At 39.9% G+C, this 24,266-nt stretch overlaps 3 protein-coding genes across 4 annotated transcripts in view; 2 read left to right on the forward strand and 1 right to left on the reverse strand.

Annotated features, from left to right (window-relative positions):
* LOC114427786 (uncharacterized) overlaps positions 1 to 176 on the forward strand; it is a 29,959-nt gene extending 29,783 nt beyond the window's left edge. Inside the window, exon 123 of the mRNA XM_028396003.1 lies at positions 172 to 176. Within this exon, the coding sequence (XP_028251804.1) occupies positions 172 to 176 (5 nt within the window). The remainder of the gene's footprint in view (positions 1 to 171) is intronic.
* LOC114427536 (uncharacterized) lies at positions 67 to 15,247 on the forward strand. Of its 2 annotated transcripts, XM_028395652.1 has the most exons (42): positions 67 to 193; positions 288 to 315; positions 419 to 503; positions 624 to 770; positions 861 to 1,072; positions 1,174 to 1,277; positions 1,362 to 1,480; positions 1,575 to 1,742; positions 1,874 to 2,073; positions 5,710 to 5,822; positions 5,988 to 6,094; positions 6,221 to 6,391; positions 6,474 to 6,679; positions 6,793 to 6,893; positions 6,991 to 7,109; positions 7,266 to 7,421; positions 8,165 to 8,379; positions 8,530 to 8,615; positions 8,714 to 8,841; positions 8,956 to 9,081; positions 9,204 to 9,394; positions 9,477 to 9,568; positions 9,701 to 9,831; positions 9,924 to 10,048; positions 10,160 to 10,286; positions 10,394 to 10,606; positions 10,723 to 10,893; positions 11,117 to 11,263; positions 11,402 to 11,451; positions 11,545 to 11,677; positions 11,803 to 11,885; positions 11,983 to 12,109; positions 12,217 to 12,407; positions 12,593 to 12,683; positions 12,760 to 12,880; positions 13,090 to 13,271; positions 13,372 to 13,527; positions 13,638 to 13,771; positions 13,849 to 13,982; positions 14,066 to 14,160; positions 14,488 to 14,719; positions 14,836 to 15,247. In XM_028395652.1, exons 4-42 carry the CDS (start codon positions 660 to 662, stop codon positions 14,937 to 14,939), a joined length of 5,472 nt encoding a protein of 1,823 aa, XP_028251453.1. In that variant the 5' UTR covers positions 67 to 193; positions 288 to 315; positions 419 to 503; positions 624 to 659; the 3' UTR covers positions 14,940 to 15,247. The 2 variants fall into 2 exon arrangements, with proteins under 2 accessions (XP_028251453.1, XP_028251454.1); XM_028395653.1 differs by lacking the exons at positions 67 to 193; positions 288 to 315; positions 419 to 503; ... (4 more) ...; positions 1,575 to 1,742; positions 1,874 to 2,073 and adding an exon at positions 5,416 to 5,611.
* Positions 15,248 to 15,344: 97 nt separating this feature from the next.
* LOC114427539 (calpain-1 catalytic subunit) lies at positions 15,345 to 23,479 on the reverse strand. Its single transcript, XM_028395656.1, has 22 exons — positions 23,366 to 23,479; positions 22,098 to 22,359; positions 21,954 to 22,023; positions 21,217 to 21,335; positions 20,784 to 20,917; positions 20,533 to 20,707; positions 19,750 to 19,824; positions 19,568 to 19,653; positions 18,598 to 18,672; positions 18,364 to 18,524; positions 18,106 to 18,272; positions 17,945 to 17,956; positions 17,641 to 17,849; positions 17,499 to 17,544; positions 17,237 to 17,305; positions 17,106 to 17,163; positions 16,966 to 17,027; positions 16,723 to 16,791; positions 16,571 to 16,649; positions 15,960 to 16,076; positions 15,813 to 15,865; positions 15,345 to 15,723 (listed from the first exon to the last, which is right to left on the reverse strand). The coding sequence occupies exons 2-22, from the start codon at positions 22,332 to 22,334 to the stop codon at positions 15,697 to 15,699; spliced, it is 2,100 nt and encodes a 699-aa protein (XP_028251457.1). The 5' UTR covers positions 22,335 to 22,359; positions 23,366 to 23,479; the 3' UTR covers positions 15,345 to 15,696.
* Positions 23,480 to 24,266: the final 787 nt, after the last annotated feature.

Consider the following 24,266-nt stretch of genomic DNA (forward strand, 5'->3'; position numbering starts at 1 on the left):
CTGTCTGGTACCAGTTTCCCTCACAGTGAGTTCATTTTCTGTGGGCCTTTTAGATGGATTAGACACTATTTGATCAAAATTTGGCAAATTGTCTCTGTAGTGGCGCTTCAATCACAGTATTTTGACTAGCTTTTTCCACTGAACTAAAAACTCTGTTTTATTTGTCTCCAGTGTGAGAAGAGCCCAGTCGATGGTAAGTCTTCACAGTACCAGACATTTTACTTACGTGAAGTAATAGCATTTAGACGCACCAATATTAAATGCTGGAATATTTTTTGCTTTTACAGAGAACCTCATTTGTGCTGGAGTCGATGGGTGGGTGGCTCTATTCTTTCCGATGCTGAGTTTACATAGTAGAGTTAGTTTTGCACCTTGTATCTAAAGTGTTAATGGATTTTTTGTCCATTATTTTCCCAAGATCACAACTGGCAAATGTCATATCAAACAACAGTTCCTCTACAGTCCTGTGCAGTTTTACCATCGTGGAGCATGCCTGTTCTTCGGTAAGATACTTTTATGCAGGCTCTGAATCCCAGAATGAGATTTGGCTTTTGTTGCGTTACAATTCTAGGACAAAACTCCATAAGATCTGACAGTTTTGCTATTTGTTGTCTTTTTCCAAGGCTACAAATCTCACACACAGCAACTTGGCCACACTGATGAAATGTGCTCTGGAAAGTCAAACCACATATCCAGTAGAGGTCTGGAAGCTTTTCTTCCAAAAAGCCTCTCCTGCACTAGACCAGGCTCTTGAGACATTTGCCACCACGGTAACCCCAGTCCGCAGTTTCACAATATAAGTCTTTTCAGCCCGTTAATTCTGTATCCAACCCAAATGTTTGTGCTTTTGCCAATTCCAGGCCCCCAACATCAGCAGCAAAACCATGTCACATGCTCTTGAGGCTCTTGGAGAACTGAGGATTGCCAGCTTCAACCAGTCACAACTGCAGGATGAGAATTTTATCCGCAGCTGGTTCCAGACAAAGATGCGTCCATTTTTGGCCTCCCCATCCTCCAATTTCCTGATCTGCCTCAGCTCCAACAATTTCAGCTGCCAGACATACCAGATTGTGTAAGTAGATTTGTACTATATAGCTTGGCTGTCAATATGTCTGCATGGAAACCTGCATTATTTGGCAGCATAGATGTTAAAAAGTTTCTTGTCTGTAACAGCATTCAGGCATTCAGCAGCCAAAGGGCGTTCATGGACAGAGATGGACGGCAAGCAGTCTTCACTCATTTCATCAAACCATTCCTGTCAAGAAATGACTCCTCAGGTAACTACGGCACTTAGGCTCAGTTTGGTAATGTCTTGAGTGGTAGTAATATCTTGCTGGTGGCTCTTTCCCTCTTGTTCGCAGATCCGGGCTGTGTCTCATCTACCAGAGACAGTAAAGAGTGGCTAAGGGCTAACTTTGGTAACTTCTCTGACTTTGCAAAGCTGCAGGACCTGCAAGCACTCAATCCCAAATTCTCCAGTGTGAGTGTCCACAGCAGTTGTAGAGTTTTCCTTCCTAGATGAAAACCTTTATCCACGGTTTGCAGTTTGTCTTCATATTGATTTCCTTTTCTAGGTGGAACTGCTGTCAGAACTCACGCCTTCACAGGTGGCACAGTTGATACTGAGCTCAGGCGCCTTGAATGACACAGACCTAATCGATGGTGTCTTTGATCGCCTTGAGGACGGCAATGCTCTGGAAAACATGGATCAATTCCTGACGCAACTGACAGCAAATGAAACTGTAAGCTACTCATCAAAGAGCAGGGGCAGAAGGACAATCCTGGTCTCGCTCCTTGAATTAATGCAAAGTCATTTCTTGCATCCTTTCTGGTAACCTGTGGGGTTTGCTTGAAACGTGTTGTAAATTGACAGGTCCCAGATTTCCAACCTGTGGTGAGAGACCATATGATGAATAGGACCTTCATCATCATCAGTCCGTATTTCTCTGGCTTCAACAAAGATGACTTCTATGACTGGTTCCACGTGAAACTGGTTCTCATCCTTGCAAGTTTCAGTCCAACAATGTTCAAGAATGCAACGTCAGAAATAAACTGCACAAACTACCACATCGTGTGAGTAGCATTTTAGAACTGAGCTATATTTTGGTATACCAAAGTACAAAAATGCTCACGAGGCAGTGCGTGAAAATGTTTTGTTCCAACCGTTGCAGTGTCAGAGGGATGGGCAAAGTCTTCAATGCAATGCCATCACATAGACAACAAGGAATCGCAGATGCTATGCTGGGCTACCTGAGAAAATCTGCCAGTGTCATCAACATACCAGGTAGAGCTGACAAAATATACTGCTCAACATTGTTCTTTGTGTGTATTTATCCAGGCACGTTAAAGTGTAAAAAACAAATTTGAGTACCGGTGTTGAGAAAACAAATGTTGCTGAAAAATGTTTGCTAAAATGTATCCTTGTTAATATCTGTTATCATGTCACAGTTTGTAGGCAGGGAATTGCCAATAATGCCAGCTGGCTGGAAGCAAATTTGGGTCCATTTTCCCAGTACACAACATACTCAGTCCTCAAGCACTTCAACATATCTGGGGTAAGTGTGGAGACGTTACATGAACAGTCCTCCTTGAGAAATGCAGCATGACGTTCAGAATTCAGAATATCCATTTATTGGGACGGCTCAACAAGAAAAGCATTTCACACATCTTCCTTGTTTGCATCATCAGGTGGCAGCTGTGGACAGTCTTTCACCACAGCAGAAGGCTGAGCTCATCCTGGATCCAGACAGTGGTGCTTTAGAGAATGAGACCACCATAAGGGTGGTGTTCACGAGCCTGACACAGTCTGGTGATGAGGAGCAGCTTAATCAGTTCTTCCAGGGTTTTACAAACATCATCAAGCAGGTGAATGCTTAATGTTGATGCTGCCAGTTTTCCTCTATAAAGGTCTTTGACAAACAGGCCAGGTCAACATTACCCTTTTAGACATTTAAAAAAAAAGTAACATGTCCTACTGATCTACAACACGAATCCCTGTGCTTCCAGGAGAACATCACTTACATCAAAAATCCAAGAGTCCGGGACACCATCCTGAACCTGACCTTGACAGCCCTTGCTCCAGATTTTGAAGACTTTGAGCCTGAAGACTTTCAGCTGTGGTTCCAAGTGTATTTGGTTCCTGTGATGGCGAGCCTTCATCCTGAGAGCTTGCGGGTGATTCCCAGAAACATCAGCTGTGCATCCTACACTGCTGTGTAAGAAAACATATTTTCAGGAGTCTGCTGTCAGATAGTTTAGGTTTGCCTAATATCAAACAATGTCCTCCAAAAAACTCACAGTAATTTCGTTTTTCTTCCTCAGACTCACTGGTCTTCTTCAAAGTTTGAAATCCCTGCCACCAATCATTTCACAGGGTGTGATATCAAGCGCAGAATCACTCAAGGAGACATTCACACGTAAGCGGCAAAATAACCTGCTGAAAAACTTTTTCAAAAAAACCCCAGTATCTCACTGCATTGAGAACTCTATTAATGATATTCCTTCACTTTATGTTTGTTTTTAAAACAGGCTGTCTGGTACCAGTTTCCCTCACGGTGAGTTCATTTTCTGTGGGCCTTTTAGATGGATTAGACACTATTTGATCAAAATTTGGCAAATTGTCTCTGTAGTGGAGCTTCAATCACAGTATTTTGACTAGCTTTTTCCACTGAACTAAAAACTCTGTTTTATTTGTCTCCAGTGTGAGAAGAGCCCAGTCGATGGTAAGTCTTCACAGTACCAGACATTTTACTTACGTGAAGTAATAGCATTCAGACGCACCAATATTAAATGCTGGAATATTTTTTGCTTTTACAGAGAACCTCATTTGTGCTGGAGTCGATGGGTGGGTGGCTCTATTCTTTCCGATGCTGAGTTTACATAGTAGAGGTAGTTTTGCACCTTGTATCTAAAGTGTTAATGGATTTTTGTCCATTATTTTCCCAAGATCACAACTGGCAAATGTCATATCAAACAACAGTTCCTCTACAGTCCTGTGCAGTTTTACCCTCACAGAGCATGCCTGTTCTTCGGTAAGATAGTTTTATGCAGGCTATGAATCCCAGAATGAGATTTTGCTTTTGTTGCATTACAATCCTAGGACAAAACTCCATAAGATCTGTCAATTTTGCTATTTGTTGTCTTGTCATTTTTTTTCCAAGGCTACAAATCTCACACACAGCAACTTGGCCACACTGATGAAATGTGCTCTGGAAAGTCAAACCACATATCCAGTAGAGGTCTGGAAGCTTTTCTTCCAAAAAGCCTCTCCTGCACTAGACCAGGCTCTTGAGACATTTGCCACCACGGTAACCCCAGTCCGCAGTTTCACAATATAAGTCTTTTCAGCCCGTTAATTCTGTATCCAACCCAAATGTTTGTGCTTTTGCCAATTCCAGGCCCCCAACATCAGCAGCAAAACCATGTCACATGCTCTTGAGGCTCTTGGAGAACTGAGGATTGCCAGCTTCAACCAGTCACAACTGCAGGATGAGAATTCTATCCGCAGCTGGTTCCAGACAAAGATGCGTCCATTTTTGGCCTCCCCATCCTCCAATTTCCTGATCTGCCTCAGCTCCAACAATTTCAGCTGCCAGACGTACCAGATTGTGTAAGTAAATTTGTACTATATAGCTTGGCTGTCAATATGTCTGCACAGAAACCTGCATTATTTGGCAGCATAGATGTTAAAAAGTTTCTTGTCTGTAACAGCATTCAGGCATTCAGCAGCCAAAGGGCGTTCATGGACAAAGACAGGCGTCAAGCAGTCTTCACTCATTTCATCAAACCATTCCTGTCAAGAAATGACTCCTCAGGTAACTACGGCACTTGGGCTCAGTTTGGTAATGTCTTGAGTGGTAGTAACACCTTTTTGGTCACTCTTTCCCTCTTTTTCGCAGATCCGGGCTGTGTCTCATCTACTAGAGACAGTAAAGAGTGGCTAAGGGCAAACTTTGGTAGTTTCCCTGACTTTGCAATGCTGCAGGACCTGCATGCACTCAATCCCAACTTCTCCAGTGTAAGTGTCCACAGCAGTTGTAGAGTTTTCCTTCCTAGCTGAAAATTTGTATCCACGTTTTTGCAGTTTGTCTTCATATTGATTTTCTTTTTTAGGTGGAACTGCTGTCAGAACTCACGCCTTCACAGGTGGCACAGTTAATACTGAGCTCAGGTGCCTTGAATGACACAGACCTAATCGATGGTGTCTTTGATCGCCTTGAGGACGGCAATGCTCTGGAAAACGTGGATGAATTCCTGACGCAACTGACAGCAAATGAAACTGTAAGCTACTCATCAAAGAGCAGGGGCAGAAGGACAATCCTTGTCTCGCTCCTTGAGTTAATGTAAAATCATTTCTTGCATCCTTTCTGGTAACCTGTGGGGTTTTCTTAAAACGTGTTGTAAATTGACAGGTCCCAGATTTCCAACCTGTGGTGAGAGACCGTATGATGAATAGGACCTTCATCATCATCAGTCCGTATTTCTCTGGCTTCAACAAAGATGACTTCTATGACTGGTTCCACGTGAAACTGGTTCTCATCCTTGCAAGTTTCAGTCCAACAATGTTCAACAATGCAACCTCAGACATAAACTGCACAAACTACCACATCGTGTGAGTAGCATTTTAGAACTGAGCTATATTTTGGTATACCAAAGTACAAAAATGCTCACGAGGCAGTGCGTGAAAATGTTTTGTTCCAACCGTTGCAGTGTCAGAGGGATGGGCAAAGTCTTCCATGCAATGCCATCACATAGACAACAAGGAATCGCAGATGCTATGCTGGGCTACATGAGAAAATCTGCCAGTGTCATCAACACACCAGGTAGAGCTGACAAAATAAACTGCTCAACATCGTTCTTTGTGTGTATTTATCCAGGCACATGAGAGTGTAAAAAACAAATTTGAGTACTGGTTTTGAGAAAACAAATGTTGCTAAACAAATCATTGCTAAAATGTATGCTTCTTAACATCTGTTATCATGTCACAGTTTGTAGGCAGGGAATTGCCAATGATGCCAGATGGCTGGAAGCAAATTTGGGTCCATTTTCCCAGTACACAACGTACCCTGACTTAAAAAGCTTCAACCTCTCTGGGGTATGTTTATAGTGCTGCTTTGGTAATATATCTTTGTAAAATAAGATGTTTGGTCAGTGAGACACCCATTGGAATGTTTTTATTACTGATTTTTGATTAAATGTAACATTTTTATCTCTGTTATAGGTGGATGTTCTTGACTCACTTTCAATGGAACAAAAAGCGGATTTCCTTTTAGAACCAAATAACCTCTCAAACGAAACCCTTGTGAAACTTGTTTTTACAAAAGTAACCATGATCTCATCGGTGGAAGAGCTTGGCTCTTTCTTTGACAAATTTGTTCATGGGTATTCTGATGTGAGTATCAAATTCTTTTTTTTCTTTCTCTCTTTTTTATGAAAGTAGCCAGTAGTATTTATTTCTCGTCTTTTCTATATAGCAAAATCTGACGTCCATCAATCCCAAAATGAGGGACACTATCCTAAATCTAACATTGACGGCCCTTGGACCAAAACTAGGCATGTTAAATGCTGAAGGCTTCAAGATATGGTTCCAGGTTTACCTGCCTCTATTCCTTCCAAGTGTTGATGCTAGCACCTTGACGGTGATTCCAAGAAATATCCCCTGTAACTCCTACCAAAATGTGTGAGTGAAACCTCTTTATTGCTCCAGACCATACTGCTTTTGACAGGCAATATCTGAATTATTATTTTTAAAAAGAGTGAAGTATTGGTGAAGTATTTTTCATGTCTTCTCAGCATCAAGGGATTCAACAACGTTTTCACTCAACTCTCAGTAGGACAGACCCAGGAGATTTTCATGTTCACAAAGGACTATCTTCAAGAACAGTCCTCCTCAGGTAACCTGACTGGCATAACAGTGTAATGCTACATTTAATGGTACTAGTGTACTTTACCTTTGTTATCTTTAACACTTATCTTTATATTTTTATTTAGGCCTTTCCTGTGTTGAGTCTGTAAATGATGACAGACACTGGCTTGAAAACAACTTTGGTCAATTCGGTGTGCATGCTTCCTACATGGATTTTGTGACCTTGAACAAAAATTTCAGTGGAGTAAGTCTTACCTGTTGACTGGTTATGTTTTAATCAATTTATGTAGTTGTAGAGGTATTAAATGTCTAACACTCTTTTGTCTGCAGTTATTGTTATTGTTATTATTGTTATTACAGGTTATTGTTTGCTTACTGGATTGTTGCTTGTCACTTATAGGTCGAGGTTGCAGATCTTCTCACCAGCAGTCAGCTCGCTCAGCTTGCAGCAACTCCATCACAACTAAACACAAAACAAGATGTGACAAAAGTCATGGCAGTCATCAACCCTGGTGACTTTGGTGCTTTCTTTGACACAGTCTCGCCAGCCATTGAGGTAAACATTTACATGGTTGACATGTTATTATATCAACGCTAATATCTCTGTTTTTGATTACACCTATGACTTATTTAAGTCACTGTCTATAATAGGGTTGGAAAAAACATCATCTGTCACTACCTGACATTTTAAGTTAGTGGCATTAGCTTGGGTACAATAAGCTGAAACTAACTCTCTCTTTAATAAGCCATAGCCGTGTATGTGATATGTTCTCTCTATTGAAGTGAAAATATAGTTGTTTAATTAGTAATTAGTCAGTGTTTAGTGTTTACACCCTGATGTGACTATTTATTTATGTGAGTAGACAATACAGTATGTCATAGCTTGTTTACATGAGCAAGAAAATATCCACCACCAGAAATACATTATGTCATTAACAATGTTTTATATTATTAATATATTATTAATTAATTTTCCAAGCATCTGTAGTGGTTTAACAGGTTAAAACTCCATTTGTACCTGTGTTCTGCTATGTTCTGTAGCCAACGTCTTGCTAATAGGCTGTTGCTGTTAAACTATAGGCCTATGTCTCTAAAAAAACATAATAAATGAAAACAGAAGAAAAACGTTAGCTTTAAAGACTGACACAACTTGCCTATGTCAACTAGCAAGTAGCTTTTGTTGCTAAAGCTATTTTTGAGCTAACAAGAGCGACTAGCTATCCAGCTAACATAGCAATTTAAGTCACTAACCTGTATTTATTGTATGGTTTGCCATTGGCATTGTGAATTTTCCCACAGGCCCACCCAGACAGCTACACAGACGAGGTGAAGTCTGCCTTCCTCCAGTCAGTTTATGACAGAGCCGGTTTATCCTCGCTAGCTGTTAGCGACAAAGAGTTTGTGCTGTGGCTCAGGCTGAGACTGAGGCCTCTCCTGGTCAATCTCTCTCCCACCATGGTGGCTCCTTTATCTGACATTGGGACTAACAGGAATTGTAACAGCAGCCAAGAAATGTAAGAATGTATTTCTACACTCGTTTTTATATTAGATATTGGATGTTGGATTATGGTAACCTGTAGCAACACTGTGTGTTGAAATTTCTGTATTGTAATTGGGATTATATCTAATTTTCTAAATGCCTCATTTATTTCCTCTGAACGTAGCTATACACTGCTGGACACACTGTATGTGACACTCAGCAACAACACCCGAAAGGAGATTTACAACAACATTGTCCACTTGCTCCAAGGTTTGTAAAAGAGACCTACAAAATTAATAAGCCTATGACAAATTAAACTAAGTCTGTTGTAACCTATGCCTTTCAATAATACGTATTTTATGTAACAGGTCAAAGGGCACTGAAGTGTTACACTGGTGGAAGCTTCTACATCTATCTGAGGAACACTTTCCTCAGCTTTGGCTTTCCAGATTTGTCCACGCTTCTGTCTCTTGTGCCACCAGAACAGCAGCCAGAGGTAAGATCATACATTAGAGCTGAACGTGATCATGTGAATGTATTTGTAATGAAAGGCCCGAGTGATGAGTTGCTTTACTGTAATACCAATTTATAGGATATCTCTTTGTTTCAGCTCCTGAGTACTATCAGCACCTCAGAGTTGCAACAGCTCCTCAGTTTACCCAATGTGATCACTAACAGTTCTGATGTCTGTACCATCTTCAACAACTACAACAAAATGCCTGCATTCCTAGAAACTGTATGTCCCTCATCAGAATGTTGCATTAACAACATAGTGATGATTCTTGCATTCAAGTGGGAATACATTCACATTTATATGGATATATAATGACCTGTTAATGTGTAAATGTGTGCCATTAGGAGGATGTTCCAGACAATGTGAAGAAGGTGACCCTGCCCTGTGTTTGGCCTTTGGCCCTAAGCAGTACCGACAGATCTGAGGCCAACTTGTGGTTCACTCTGCGTTTGAGGAAATATCTTAAATTCCTCAGCAAGAGCCTCATCAGTGTCACTGAAGTGCAGAAAGCCTCGTGTTTTGGTTTCCAGAAAATGTAAGTCTCTCTCTATCACAGTGAATAAAAAGGTCAGTGGATAACATGAAACACAATTGTTGCATTGTTTTCTCTTCAACAGGGTCTCTGTAATGGGAAATAACTTCACATACAACGGTTCTGATTTCGGAGAAGCAGATGTGTACACCTCGATTAAGGACTACTTGAGCACTGGTGAGATACATTTTGTAGCTTGGTTCTTGCTCTCCAATGGTCCTAATTTACTCCATTTATTATCATTTTAGGTGAAATGGCTGTAGCATTATAGTTGATTCAATACTTACCGTGTCGGACCTATTTCCACAGGCTCTGAAGTCAGATGCTACAATGCCAGTGATGCTGCACTGAACTCCACATCCTGGTTCGTCAATAACATTGGCCAGTTTGTGACATTCATCACCCTGGATGATATTACAAACTTTGTCTCCACCACGCAAGTAAGTTTTAACAAACAAAAAGTACACATTTAAAAATAAAACATTTATACTCTGTTTCTTTTTCTTATTAATTTATTTTCTCTTTTTTGAAGAGTAAAGTGTTCTTGGAGGATCAAGCCAACCTGGCACTTTTCAATAACATACTAATCCCAGGAAATGTAACAAACTACTACATCACACAGCTGTTTGCATTCAGCCCAGCCTTTAGCCCTCTCAGGTTAGTACTTAGCAGCAGTTTGACAAAATCTTTCACAGTATGTACATTATACACATAGTTTAGTGGGAGGATGAGAGTGAAACGTGTGTGTGTGTGTCACTTCTTATTCAGGCTTCCAGGACTTTTCCTGTGTTCTTCTGAGGTACCAAGTATGGTGTATTCTTCTTTGAATGAACATGATGCCATCCTCATATTGGAGAAGCTGAATATATTCTGCAATGGAACAGAAGACCCTGAGGTACCCTTACATAAAGTTCAACTTCAAGATAAAATATTGTGCATAATTCACTTGACATTATGCCCTGAGTGGATTTCTTTTACACTCATGTATATTTTATTTAACAGGTATCTGCTGCTCTGGCATCCAACATCAAGACCTTCACGTCACAGACAATCGCAGCTCTTGGCAGTGCCAGCGCAGGCCTGACCACCAGTCAGATCACTTCAGTGCCAGGGAATGTACTGGTTGGCTCTCTGTCCACTCTGGGTTCAGTCAGCACCTGGAGCCTGGGTCAGGCCACCACAATCATCAAAACCATTATTGGCTCAGGCTTCCAGGTAATGGCCACCTAACTAGCCTCATAACAGTGTGAAATGTTTTTGCTGTATGTCCCTCACAATGTTACATGGAATAGTGACAGCATGGCTTTGATGATTGTTAATGTATTAAATAGATCAACAATGGAGCCAAACTGGAATCCCTGGGCAGGCTTGTTGTTGGAGTTCCCTCAGAGGCAATAGAAAAAATCACAGCTACGGAGCTGCTCGGCGTCTCCAAGAGTCCCACCTTTGTGGTCAACATGTTGGCCGCCCCAACGGTTGTCCAACAGACCTTCGTCAAAAAGGTACAAATTCATTTGTGAGTCTAACCATACCAAAATGTCCACAAATGGTCTATGGGACATTATGGTCATCTTGGATGAGGCAACCTAGAAACACTTCAAAATTCAAGGATAATGTGATTTAATGGTCAAAGCTCAACAGTTATGGTCACTGTGATGCACAATATCTCTAATTCTTTACAAATCACATACAGTTTATATTTAAATATATTTAACTACCTGGTAGATCATTTCCCTGGACACAAATCCAGCCCAAGTGTTGCTGAATGTCCCTGACGCCATGGCAACTGAGATTCCACCATCATTGCTGGTATTTTCTGAGGAGACTGTGAACATCAGCGTGATCAACAAAAAGTCATGGACACAAGATCAGGTCAGTATATTTATATACACCTAGAATAGACATAATAAGGGATGAAGTTTTAATGTCTGATGCTCAGATAGATATTGTACAATAATATTTTATTGTAGTGTCAGAACTCCATATTGAAATCATTTCATGTGTTTTTAGGCTGCCATGTTCTTTGGGACACTGGCTACATCTGACTTTGACATTGAGCAGTAAGTGAATGAGTGCTGTATTTATATTAGACTGAGATTTGAGCAATTGGGATGTATCATCGTGCTTTTGCTGTTTACCATTCACTCCCACAGACTTTCTCCCTTCTTGCTGCAAGGCTTCACATGCACATCTGTACAGAAAATGTCAAAGACCAAAATCCAGAATCTGATCCATTCCTGCAGGCCAAAGAGCGGCAGAGCCAAGGTGCAGCTGCAGGAATCACAGGTATGATCATCAATTAAGGAATTAAGACATTTAAATGAATTACTCCACTCCTTTTATTGTAGTCTATTTTAGTACTTTCAGTTGCAAACTTGTGTCTAAACTTGGATATGTGTCATTTTCTACAGTTAACTTGCATGTACAACCTGCTGAGAGGAAATCTGTCACAGAATTTTGCAAATTATCCTTCAGACATGCTTCTCTACTTCAGGTAATTCTGTCTCCAAGCTGATGTGAGGATTTATTAATTGGTTTGAAATATATAAATTTAATTACTGAGGTTTTTTTTACTTTGTACATACAAATAGTAACAACGATGTCAGCAAAGAAAACTGCAGGTCATACTTCTCTGCACTGGGTGCTGCAGACTTCTCTGTAGCCTCCACAGTTTTGAACAAAGACACACTGCTGCTGAATGAAGCCACAACCTGCCTGGTAAGTACTGTTATTTTTTTTGTGTGTAATAATTGTGTTTCTGCCACCACTGTCAAGGTGTTAAAGTGACACTGTTTTACATTAAATGCTGTATTTTCATATTTTAGGGAATTAAAGGCCTAAATCTAAGCAAAGACAACGTGGAGGTCCTGGGCAACATGGCCTGCACTATGGATGGCTCATACATAAAAAACTCAGATCCTCTCATCCTTGAACAACTGAAGAAGTGCAAGGACTTCTCTGATGTTCAGGTGGCAGCCATGGAAACACTGCTCCTGTCTGGGAACACACAATACGGGTACAAGAATAAAGTCATTAAGTCAGACATTTGAAGACTAAGATACTAAGACTGATAACATCAACATTTTTAGATGATTTTTGAAAAAAATACCATATTTTACTTCACATAACACCATAAGTGTTAAGAGCAAACTACAAAATCAAATCAATTCCACCTCATTTTGTTTTTTTTTGTTTTTTCAGAAATGTCAGCACCTGGGACGAACAAACACTGGTGAACCTTGGACCCCTCCCTCTGTATTTTACAAATAAGTTCTGGGACCAGTTCCAAATTGTAAGTTTACTTAAACCTGTTTTTATCTCATATCCATTTTGCATCAGCATGACAGCCATCTTTTTTTTCTTTGCAGAAAACAAAGAAAAGGTTCCTTAAGACCTTTATGCCCAGTCTGAGGAAAGAAAAGAGAAACAAGAATCAGCTAAAGAGGCTGTTTAAACAAGTCAACACCCGTATGGTTAAACGAGGGGCAGGTAAATGTCTGTTTGTTTTTTTGTTTTTGTTTTTTTACAAAGTAGCTGCTGAAACTTGTGGTGACACACATTAGTCCATAGGGGTTAAATTAATACTTACGGGACATAGCTGTATTTTAAAAATATCTTTGTTGTAGAGCAAGTGCAGTCATAAATTTATTGAACTTGGAGTCATAACCCTTCTCACTATACACCTCATTGTTCCTCAGACTGCACCACGGGCAACATCACCCAGGTGACAGTTAACGATGATTCCTTCCCCTTTGGCTATGACCTGACACAGTTTGACCTCTGCCTGGACGTTCCTGTTCTGAAAGACAACCTCAATGATATATGTGACAAAGTAGATGATGATGGCTTACAGAAAGTCATTCTGAGGAAACTCAACCAGGTAACACAACACACAATACTCATCATTACATCTGTGGGTTATATTGTATACATGTTGGTACACATTTGTATATCTAACCACACATTATCTGCTTTTTCAGGCATACCCATCAGGCGTTTCTGATCAGGATGTGCAGGTGCTTGGTTCAGTGTCTCGTGTGGCCTCACTTGATGACATTGCGAAATGGAACATCACCAAAGTTGACACCCTGGCAGCTCTCATGAGGGCAGATGATGGACCCTGGGAGGCAGCAAAGGTAGATTAATGAGGAAACTACAAAACAATCACAATTACTTTACTATACAGTAACTGATGTTCATACTTGCTTATATGTTTTCCTTAATTTTTTGAATTGGTGTGTTTTAGAGCAAAGAAATCATCACCAAGTACCTGAGTACTTCTGGGAACTCCCTGGGCAGCACTGAGCTGAAACTTATTGGCTCCAACCTGTGCTCATTACCCACCAGCACACTGACGACCATCCCCCCAGAGAGTATCAGGTTGGTGTAGCACAGAGATGCATGACCACTGTGAGAGAAGATGCAGGTGTAATGTTGTCACTCTCTCCTCTTTTCAGAAATGGCAATCCTCTGAATGTGGCTTCATGTTCAACTGAGCAGAAAAAAGTCCTGTACAAGGCTAGCAACACCGCCTTCAGCTCACACCGTGCCAGTCCCAGCACCTATTACAATTTAATTAAGTCCACCATATGTAAGAATGCACCTCACCTGTCTTTACAGCCATGTCTCTGCCTCTCAGACATTCTTTAATTTGTTTCTTTTGCACTCTTAAAGGTGGAGCACCTCTGGCGGATGTAGTGGCTCTGTCAACACAGAACATCAGCATGGATGTAGACACTTTCAGAAGTCTGGATTCTACTGTGATCCCTGTAAGGATACGTGTTTAAGAACTGAAAACAGAAAGGGCTTAGTTTTATTTGAAGATACAGTATAACTGAGCTGACACTGCTAAAGTGATAACATTAGATTAAATACCACTGTGTTAAACACAAACCAGTAGCCGTTAGCTTAAATGTGCATTATTACTGGCCACAAGGGGATGCAAGTAAACTTGTTTTGTTAAAAGGTAAGAAGATGTAAGTGTCACTGGCTTTAGGAGTATTTTCAGGAGAATCTACTCTAAAAACAGGTGGCATCTGTTATGTCTGTCTTTGTCTTCCAACTTAAGAACACTTGTCGTCATTTGAAATGTACAGGTTTTGACTGTAACCAACGTCCAAGGCCTCATGGGAAACCACTTAAGTGATCTGAAGGTCTTTGAGAATGACACTGTGGTCCAGGCGTGGGTAAACCTGCAGCTGCAGTCAGACCTGGACAGACTTGGTATAGGCCTGATCAGCAACAGGACCGAGCCAGCAACTACAACTACTTCTAGCTCCAGCAGCAGCAGCAGCAGCACATCTAGTGCAACAGCAAAAACAACACAGGGTAAAATATTTTATATATTCTTATTACAGTTAACCACAGATTAACAGATGTCAACAAAAGATTACTAACGTGTTGTAACCATGGTCTAAATGACCTTTCTTGTCTTTATTTTTTAGCTGCAACCACAAGTGGGGTTGCTGAGTTCAGAAGATCTTCAACATCCACAGTTCTGGCCACTCTGCTGATAACTGCGCTACAAATGCTACAACGACCAACTTAAACACTTATATGATTTCAACATGCTAATCAACAATCAGTCATCAATAATAATTAAATTAATTTCTATATTATGCTCACTTAAAGTGAGAAATGTATTCATTTCATGATTTTGTTATTTCTTTGTGCCTCACTAATAAACTGTATAACTGATATAAAACTAATAATCAAAGTAATCAATATGTATCTTTACTGTTAATAATCAATGCTGTTAATTAATAATAATCAATCAAAATAAAATTGAGTGTCTGTTGTAATTTAAACTGTACTGCTATCCTTTAAATTAATAAATGAAAAATTCTAACTATCGAATGCCTCTGTCCGTCTGTCAAAATCAACACAGTGCTGCAGGATGGTTGAACCTTTTTTTAACACATAGTTTTTAATTAATTCTCACTTTTTATGCAGAAATGGAAAACACACCTCCAACGCTGTGATGTTTAATGTTAAAAAAAAGAAAATTATGTTTAATAAACATTGGGAGTTCACATTTTGTGAGGCGTTTGGAGGTTGCAAAAGAAACATTTATATTTACAATTGTTATAATATCTTTATTTTGTCTGACAAAAAAATACATTTTAAAAAAACTTTAAACTTAAAATAATTCCTGTAACCCACTTAAAGAGAAAATTGCCAAGTGCACCTGTGATTAAAAAGTAAAGAAGGGTAGCAAGGGTAGAAGGGTAACATTGTAGCATTCATATGTAGGAGAAACTATTAGTTTTTCTTCCTGTTGAATCCCGCCGTTCTCTTCTGTCTGGTTAGGTGTACATTGTTAGGTACATCCACTGTAAGCAGAGATGGGATATATTATTCTTGTGTTTTATATGTGTGGGACAAATTTCCAAGCATGACCAAAAAAGATGAATACTTTTACCTCTGATTCATGAAGAGTTATGGCCGCTCCATCAGACAACTGGTTGAAGATTTCTGTTAGGAAACAGACAGAGGTCTGTCACTGCATCCACTTGAGTCCCTTGTAGAAAAGCATGTGTAGTCATCAGTATCCATATTATTTACTTACGGTGCATGCAGTCAAAGCGAAGCACTAGACTGATGAATCTCTCCAGTGTGATGTGTCCAGAGGAGGCGCCATAACGCAGAGCCACTAGGTTCAGCATGTCGTCATTGATCTTATTTCCTGATCAACACAGAGTAGAATGTTGTAGTATTTGGGTGGTTTGTGTTACGGCTCTAGTTGTTTATATGAGCCTTATTATGTTTTACATAATAGTACATAATAACTAGTTATCCTCCTCCTCCTTTATTCACCTGTAGCTCCTATGTTTGTAACTGAAATATATACTATGTATATATGCTGCACTTTTCCTAGAGAACCAGATTTTTTTGGCCACTTGGGGGCAGCAGAAACAAATTGTAAGAATGAGTTGAAACATGATATTCTTCAAATCTGCGGAGCTGCAGTAGGGTGCTTTTTATATTCTCACACTGATCACAGCATTTTCTTTGTTTTACACTGAAAATAAGTTCTTTGAGAGGAGCTTAAAGGATAATTTCTGACACTTTATAATTTATAAGTGAACAATAACCTGTATATCTTCATATCCTCTCATTTTGTGCACATCCAAACATGCCCCTGTTATTTCTTTATCAGACCAAAAAGAGATCATGTACCTGTAGCCATGACTGCATCCCTCAGCTCATGCAGTGACAGAGTCCCTGTGTGGGAGGCAGCAGAGCGATAGAAAATGTCCTGGGTAAAGAGGAAAGAGTTAATTATATGACACTTTCTGCACCGACGATAAAATTATTCAGACTTTTTTTACCTTGTATGTGTTGACCTTCTTCCACAGACGAACAAATTCCTCATTGTTCAGTTTTCCTGTTACAGATGTCTGTTCACTGATCATTAAGGTATCAGAGCTGTACATGTTTTCTTATGCCTTTACTGTGACCTTTCAATTCATTCACGTGTATAACAAAGCAATAAAATGATAAAATGCACTGCTCCTGTAAAAGGTGGTAATAGAGAACAATAGAGAGAAAAGAAATCAGGTGGGGGAGGATACATCCATCAGAGCAACCATGCTCTGACATGCATCTTTGCTGAAGCCTCCAGATTTCAAGTCCCCTGAATAAAGGTGGGGTAAAGAATTTGTGTAAACACATTACCACATTTTATAAAGTTAGTTGATTGTACATAACAAACCTTTCAGGATTTTATCATTTAGGAGCTTCTGGAGCTGTTCAGCGTCCACTTCGTCATACTAGAAATAAAATAAAAACTGGAATTTATCAATTACTCCGATCAAAAAACTTCTTAAAATGTTAACACATTACCTTGTCAGAGAATTGACGGACGAAAGTTTTCTTGTTCTCGTCTGCTTTGGCATTTCCCATTTCTACAAGCTGCAAAAGATTTGGGTTCTTTCAGCTGCAGATCTGTACATGTGTCACATATACAGTAGGAGTAGGTATACTGTGGTCTGTGTTCACTGGCCAATGGGTCATTGTGACCAAGTCCTGAGCAATTCTTATATGTTTGTTCTGGGAAAAGCTGACCTGACCCAACAACACAATCGAATTTTAATATCCGCTTTACCTCTTTTTCCTCCTCATGCTCAGGGTAATGGCCATCGGAACTCTCACTGAGAAGAAAGACACAAGACATCATCATAAACAAGTAGTGTAGCTGTGTACAAAATGTAACTGACACATTTAAAAAACTACATTATCCTTCTTACTGGATGTGGGTTTCTGCTTTTGAGAGGATGGTGAGGATGAAGGAGGCTGTCTCATTGGGTTTGAAGGTGGAAGGCACGATCAGGTAGTCACCAGGCTTTAGCATCATAAGCGCCATTACCTCACGTGAGTTTATGTAAGCTTTCGACTGTGCAACGGGATGGTTTCTGCTGAAGAAGGAGGCAGGGAACTTCCCACCGTGTGTCTTGTACTGTAACGACAGTAAACCAGTATGTAATTTCCCAGTTCAATGCAGTACAGATGGAAAATGTGCGTATGTGGTATTGGAAGGAAATATCCACTTACCTCATCAGTCACCTTGAAGTAAATCAGACAGAAAAGACTCAAAGTTAGAATACGATGAGCATTTTAAATACATACAGCATTATAATAGCAGTAAATGAAGACTGTATATAGTATAGTTGGGCTTAGTTCACATGACAAAAACTACACAATGTGACATTTACCTCAAACACAGAAAATCCAATGTGCAGGTTTTGTACCAGGCGTCTGTTCCTCTTGTCTGGCTTTTGCATGAGAGACACCAGCATGCTGTTTTCACCCTGTTTCTCAGCACATTCACTCAATAATTTACCAATCTTGACCCGATACTGTGGATTAGTCCAGAAACTCTCTGAAAGCACCGACAATTTGGCCATTTAGTGTTCATTTGGAATCACACATTTTTTTGTGCAATTGAAGCCCAGCAAGTTGAAATATTATACCGATGTTTTTCATGCAGCCTCCAGCAGTAGTTCCTGCCACCCATCGGCCCTCATAAAAGGACGTCTTCCAGTGACAAGAGGAACTTCCATCAAGGAAGTCAGGACACAGACAGCAGATGTCAAGATCCATGTAGAATCTACAGAAATCTTGCAAGGTCATCCTTGCAAGCAGACATTAAATTAGAAACATTAAGCTAACAGGTAAAAGTCTTGAGGTAAAGCATATTTTCTTACCAAAACTCTCCATCATCACGCGCTGACAGGCATGTTTCTCGATCTTGTGAACTCACAGTTTGCCACAAAGGTGACCTGGGAGACAATTGATCAGAAAATAGGTTATATTGTTAGAAAGCTTTAACAGCAAGCACAGCAGGTGGATTAAATCAGTTTGTTCTTCTTATGCTTATACATGCATGTAGCACTGCTACTGCTCTGCACTTTTGACTTTTGTGCCCATAATTGAAGAGCTTAGTGCAGATTTTACAAGACAGAACTTGTATAAAAGGGTTAAAGTTGAGGTTAACATGGCACCTTTCCAGGACACAAACTATCTCCACTTTAATCCCTGTTCCATCAAGGAAGATGTTTCTTTGTTGTCCTTAAAGAAAGCACTCAGCTTGCTCATACATGACTGACTAGGTGACCTGGCATTGATGTTGGACAAAGACAAAGCAACACACTACTACTAATAACAACATGACATGCTGAATGACACAGATAATGTGATGTTTATATTGATCCAGTGTGCATATTTGCAGTCTGTCTTGTGCAAGGCTACTTTATTGTCGTCTGGTCGCTGTTTCTTCTGCTCCAGGTGTACTCATAAAATCATAAAAGGCTCTAGTGGAGCTGTTGTTTAACTATTGTTTTGGGGGCAAGCCAATCAGCTCTGAAAAGCTTCATGATATTCTGTCTCTGCATGTCTAAACTGCTCAAACTAGTCTATAAGTGTGTTAGTGATCTGTGGAGACACCTAATATTTTATATGACACAGGACTCACTTAATGCTAACTGTACTACAAGCAGGGACAAGGTCCACTACTGTGTCTGTGGTTAAGGATTTTCAACATTGCTTAATAATGTAATAAAAAAAACCTTTCACAATCAGTACCAGTGATAATTATTATCCCTGTTAAAACAACCAGTTTAGTATCTGACATTGTCATTACATATGACACAGAGTCACAGTGAGAGTCATTCTCACCCATCGCTCCAGTCTCCATTCCACTCCCCTCGCCCCCAGGGGTTCCACAAACGCACCAGCTGTGCCAGATGTCCTCGGCTTTTCACCTTCCACCAGTCAACAAAACCAGTGTCACATTTGAGACCTTTATTGCGCATTATTACATTATTACAATTATTGTGCAATGTTTGTTTTTTTTTTACCTCTTTTACACCTGTGACAGAGTAGGCATGGCCTTGGACCAGCCCATTTTGTAAAACAGTGTTGGCAGATGTCTCCTACAAAGTATACAAACACATAATCAATGCAGGTAGTCTCATGCAACATGCAATAACCTATTGCAGTTACAAATGAAGAGCACCTCGATTCTAAGTTGCGTGCAAAGTCAAACACGACACTCAATAGAAAAAATGAAAACACAAACACATACCTTTGACGCAGAAGACCTTTCAGCTGGTCATGCATCACTCATACAGTACAAATACAGCTTTACATTCTTTTTAATGCTTTAATACACAGGGAATGCTTTCACAGCTTTTGTTGCATTTGTTTGAACACTCTAAAAAAAAAGCTCAGCAGTATCAGTTCCCTCTCCTGGAAATGTTTAATATAGCAGGTATTGTGCCTTCATTATGTGCCTTGTATTTTGTGTGTGCCTCATTGTAGGTACATTTTCTTTACACTTTATATTTATCTTTAGTTTTTAGTTACATGTTATATGTTGCGGAGTGAAGAGTAACGCAATTTCGATTCTCTGTATGTCCAGCACATATAGCAGATTTGACAATAAAGCTGACTTTGACTTTGACTTTGACTTTGATGGACATTAGAAGCCATTAAATGCTTTACTTAAAATGATGCCTCACTTACAGCTTATCATCACTAAGTAAGAAAAAGGGTCAATACAGTCATTTAAGTTATTAATCATTATTCATCTTTAACAGCTAGGTTTTGTTTGGTTTTGTGAAGTGTGTCTTTTTACTTACACCCTGAGGTGTGCCACAGCCCATCAGTGCCTTGGACTGATCAGCTCTGCGCATTAGATCCCACAGGTTTGAGGGAGGTTCTGACAGCTTGATACAAATGTGGACACCACCTGTGAAGTCCACCAGAGCCTCAGCGGGAGTCCCAGCATTCATGTCCGTGTAAGAGCCACACACCCTGACACAAGTAGAATTAAAAGATACTTAAGACACCCCTAGAGAGTAGATTAAATAACTGAGGAATAATATTATACTTGGCATAAGCTTTCTCCAGCAAAGCAGGCCAGAATTCAGTTGGATCTTTAGAGTGGACAAAGATGAGTCTGCCATCGATTGTTGGCAACTTGTCATCAATAACGACGTCCACCCATGTGCCAAATCTCCAGAACTAAACAGTTAAAACAGAATAGAAAGGGGTGCTGATGGCAAGGACTTTGGAAGTGTTTAAGGTGACACATTGTTTGACAAGACTGGAAACAGGAAGCAGGCTCAATCCAACTAAAATCTATCTTAAGTTAAACAGTTTATATTGACTAGCTGTGGGAATAAATAAAAACATGCATATTTACTGTAAAGAATTCTCAGAAGCCAACCTTCTACTTACAAAAATACATTTTGTAAATCATATCTTTCAATTTTATGAATAACAGGATTGCTTTATTTTGATCTCATCGGAGAGCAGGTTACCCTGAAGTGGAACAGCCCACAGTAGTCGTCATCGAACTTTTGCTCAGGAGGAGCCACTTGCGCAAGGATGTTGTTCTGGAAGGTCAGAGCTCCGATAGATGCAAGAACCCAGCAGTTTCCTGAGTACAGATGTCAGGTTAATGCAAGCAAAACAGTGAAGTTTGTATGCTTGGCTCTATAGTTGGATTTGTTAATAATGACAGATAATTGCAGCACTTAGTGTGAAGGGAGTGTCTAACCAGAAATGTTATATGGCCATACCCCAAAAACCTGTTTATTCTTGTCATGATCGCTGTGGGCCGAATATGCTGTAATTTATCCTTTTTATGCTTCTTTGTAAATTGAATTCAATCACACACAGAATGCCATTTATGGTTAGGTAAGAACCATTAGAACATAATGTCATATATGGCTTCATGCTATTTCTTCTGGTTAAACAAGCTATGAGAAACTACTTATATCTATACAGGGTTTAAGGTTTCATGAAACTGTGGTGAAGACAGGGGGAAATGAATGTTTCAGCCACTATCAGTCTTTGTGACAGACTATGTGGATGCATTAACGACTATAATGGATCTCCTCTATGTTTGTAACTGTTCCATACATAACTCAGTGTTTGCTGAACCCTCCTACTTAAAGCTCTGGGGACTTCTTTTGTCTGCTATCTCGTGTCCGAACTTGCAATAGTTTGATGGAAGCACATTTTAAGGCATAAGAGAGAAAGAAATGTTTCCTACCAACCAAGCCTTGACCAAAGTCAAACCTGGAGACCCCGTCAACAACAAAGGATGGATTGGAAACAATTTTCTGAAATAGCACAAAAATTTGTGAGCACAAATCCTCCAGCATCAATATTGTATAATGTGATATGAGACGCTCACGCCTGGTCTCAGCCACACCACTCGGGCCAAGTCAGAGGGCTTCAGTATGCCTTGGCCGATGGAGTTTCTGTCGGGGGGGAACATCTCGTCGATATACCTCACTCGCCGGATGAGGCAGTATTGTTTCAACTGCTGGAAGTCCTGGTTGAGGAACTTCTCAGGTTTGGTGACAGTCCCATAACTGTCTTTCTTCTGACGAGCATTGAGGATGTTCATGCAAATACCCGGAGCAGACATGACTGTAATGTGTGTAGCTGTTGAACTGAAACATTAAGTGTTTGCATTAACCTCCCACAGTATAAGTCTTGTTTTCTAGGGTTTGTTAGTGAAGTGTTTCCCAACCAGTGTGCCTTTAGAGATCCTCAGATGTGCCGTGGGAAATTATCTAATTTCACTTAAATAATTACTGTAAATAATATGTCTTAGTGCATCGTATAGCAACATATAGTGATGCACAGAACAATTAAATACCCCCTAGAGTTAGATAAGTGAATGGATTTTTCTGTCAGTGCATGCACTGTGTTAGTGCGGCAGCACAACCACTACCTTAACTTAGTGAGTCAGTGTGTGTGTGTGTGTGTGTGTGCCGTGGGTTTGTCTAAATGGAAAATATGTGCCATGGCTCAGTAAAGGTTGGGAAACACTGTGTTAGTGACACCTTCAACCAGGAGATTTAACTGATAAAAGGGTATAAAAACATGTCTCACTACAAATATATTATTTGCACTTAGTCAAAATCAAAGCAAGTACAAATAATCTCCTCCAAATCTGTGTTTTTCTTTCTTTACAGACGTTACAGATACACAGATAAAACATGCAGCACACTACCACAAAATAAATAACATCCGTAGCATTTTAATAGCTCACTGTCATTCATAGTTTGGAGAATGTTTCTCCTCTGTTGCTCCACCATATCCTCTCTGTTTACGAACTCTCAAACCTCTCAAGTCCTTCTCTTTACTCTTAACAGTTTTTCACCTTAAGAGCTCTTTTAAGGGCTAAGATGTTTTGTGAATAACTTATATTCACAAAACATCTTACCTTAATAACATCTTACCTAAATATTATATATAAGGGGAAATTCTAGGGAAACTCATAGCGCTAAGAATCTTTGTGAATACGGCCCCTGATCTCTCTTTTGTGTAGACATACAAGCTGCGCATACAATAACTTTAAGCGGCCTAAATTCGTTCATTTGCAGAACTGGATTTTTATAACATGTTGCTAAACTTGAAGAAAATAAGGTGAAATAATGATTGTAGGCTTACCTCTTACAGCAAGAAAGTGTGGAATCTGGGTGGATCGAAAAGTGTGTGGGAAGAAGCTGCACTTATTATTAAGCCTGTACCTGCCCAAGGCTACTTCCGTCAGCATGTGTTTATTTAGACAGGCGCTCAGCACAGCGCTTACAGGGCTTTAGAACCAGATTTGCAAGAATAGTAGAATACAAGCTGTTCAGGACTGACTTTGCAAATGCTATTGTGATGAGATAAAAAAATCTGACAGAAGTTGGAGTATTTCTGTTGATTACTGTTGGAAAATCAAAACGTTTTGATTGAGAGTATGGAGAGTTTAATTAGTATAAAAATAATGTGTCGGTATTTAATTTGCTTTTGATCTTTTGACCTTTACATTTGATAGGTTCTTACATAAAGTTTAGGCTCAATTTTTAGGCAACCTGCTAACCCGGGTCATAGGGGGCTGTAAGCCTATCCCAGCTATCCATGAGTGAGAGGCGGGGTACATGCTGGACAGGTCGCCAGTCCATCACAGTGTTGTCTATAACCAGAAATACATCTTTCCTAGCTGATTATTACCGGTAAACTCAAGCATATGCTGATAAAAGATACCAAGATCTCTTTTACAGTGCAGTTTTCTGCCAGGTCAACCCTCTGAAGCTGCTAGTTCACAGCCTGAAAGATGTCTGTGCCTTCTGATGTGTCCTCTTGTCATTCTTTATAAATTAGGTTGCACCTGTTTGATATCTGTAATTAGGCAGATCTCTTCGTTAGCTGCCAGTGATAGCAGCTGAGAAAGTGCTCCCACAGCCCAGGTCTGGGATTTGTTATCCAGTTCATTGGTGTAAGCTGCTTATGATTATTTATGTGTATTATTTGGACTCAATCTGCCACCATTATTGTTAAACGTGACTCATTGGTTAGCAGTGTT

The sequence above is a fragment of the Parambassis ranga genome, chromosome 22 (assembly GCF_900634625.1).
Source record: "Parambassis ranga chromosome 22, fParRan2.1, whole genome shotgun sequence".
NCBI classification, from domain to species: Eukaryota; Metazoa; Chordata; class Actinopteri; family Ambassidae; genus Parambassis; species Parambassis ranga.

What these genes read in the sequence shown, in the direction of transcription:
- LOC114427536 (XM_028395652.1), top strand. Translation starts at nt 660, where the DNA reads ATGAAATGTGCTCTGGAAAGTCAAACCACATATCCAGTAGAGGTCTGG. An exon ending in CATTGTCCACTTGCTCCAAG is followed by an intron (nt 8,616 to 8,713) that starts GTTTGTAAAAGA and finishes TTTATGTAACAG; the next exon opens with GTCAAAGGGCACTGAAGTGT. An exon ending in TTTAATTAAGTCCACCATAT is followed by an intron (nt 13,983 to 14,065) that starts GTAAGAATGCAC and finishes GCACTCTTAAAG; the next exon opens with GTGGAGCACCTCTGGCGGAT.
- LOC114427539 (XM_028395656.1), bottom strand. Translation starts at nt 22,334, where the DNA reads ATGTCTGCTCCGGGTATTTGCATGAACATCCTCAATGCTCGTCAGAAG. An exon ending in GTGGGCTGTTCCACTTCAGG is followed by an intron (nt 20,918 to 21,216) that starts GTAACCTGCTCT and finishes TTAACTGTTTAG; the next exon opens with TTCTGGAGATTTGGCACATG. An exon ending in GCTGTGGCACACCTCAGGGT is followed by an intron (nt 19,825 to 20,532) that starts GTAAGTAAAAAG and finishes TATACTTTGTAG; the next exon opens with GAGACATCTGCCAACACTGT.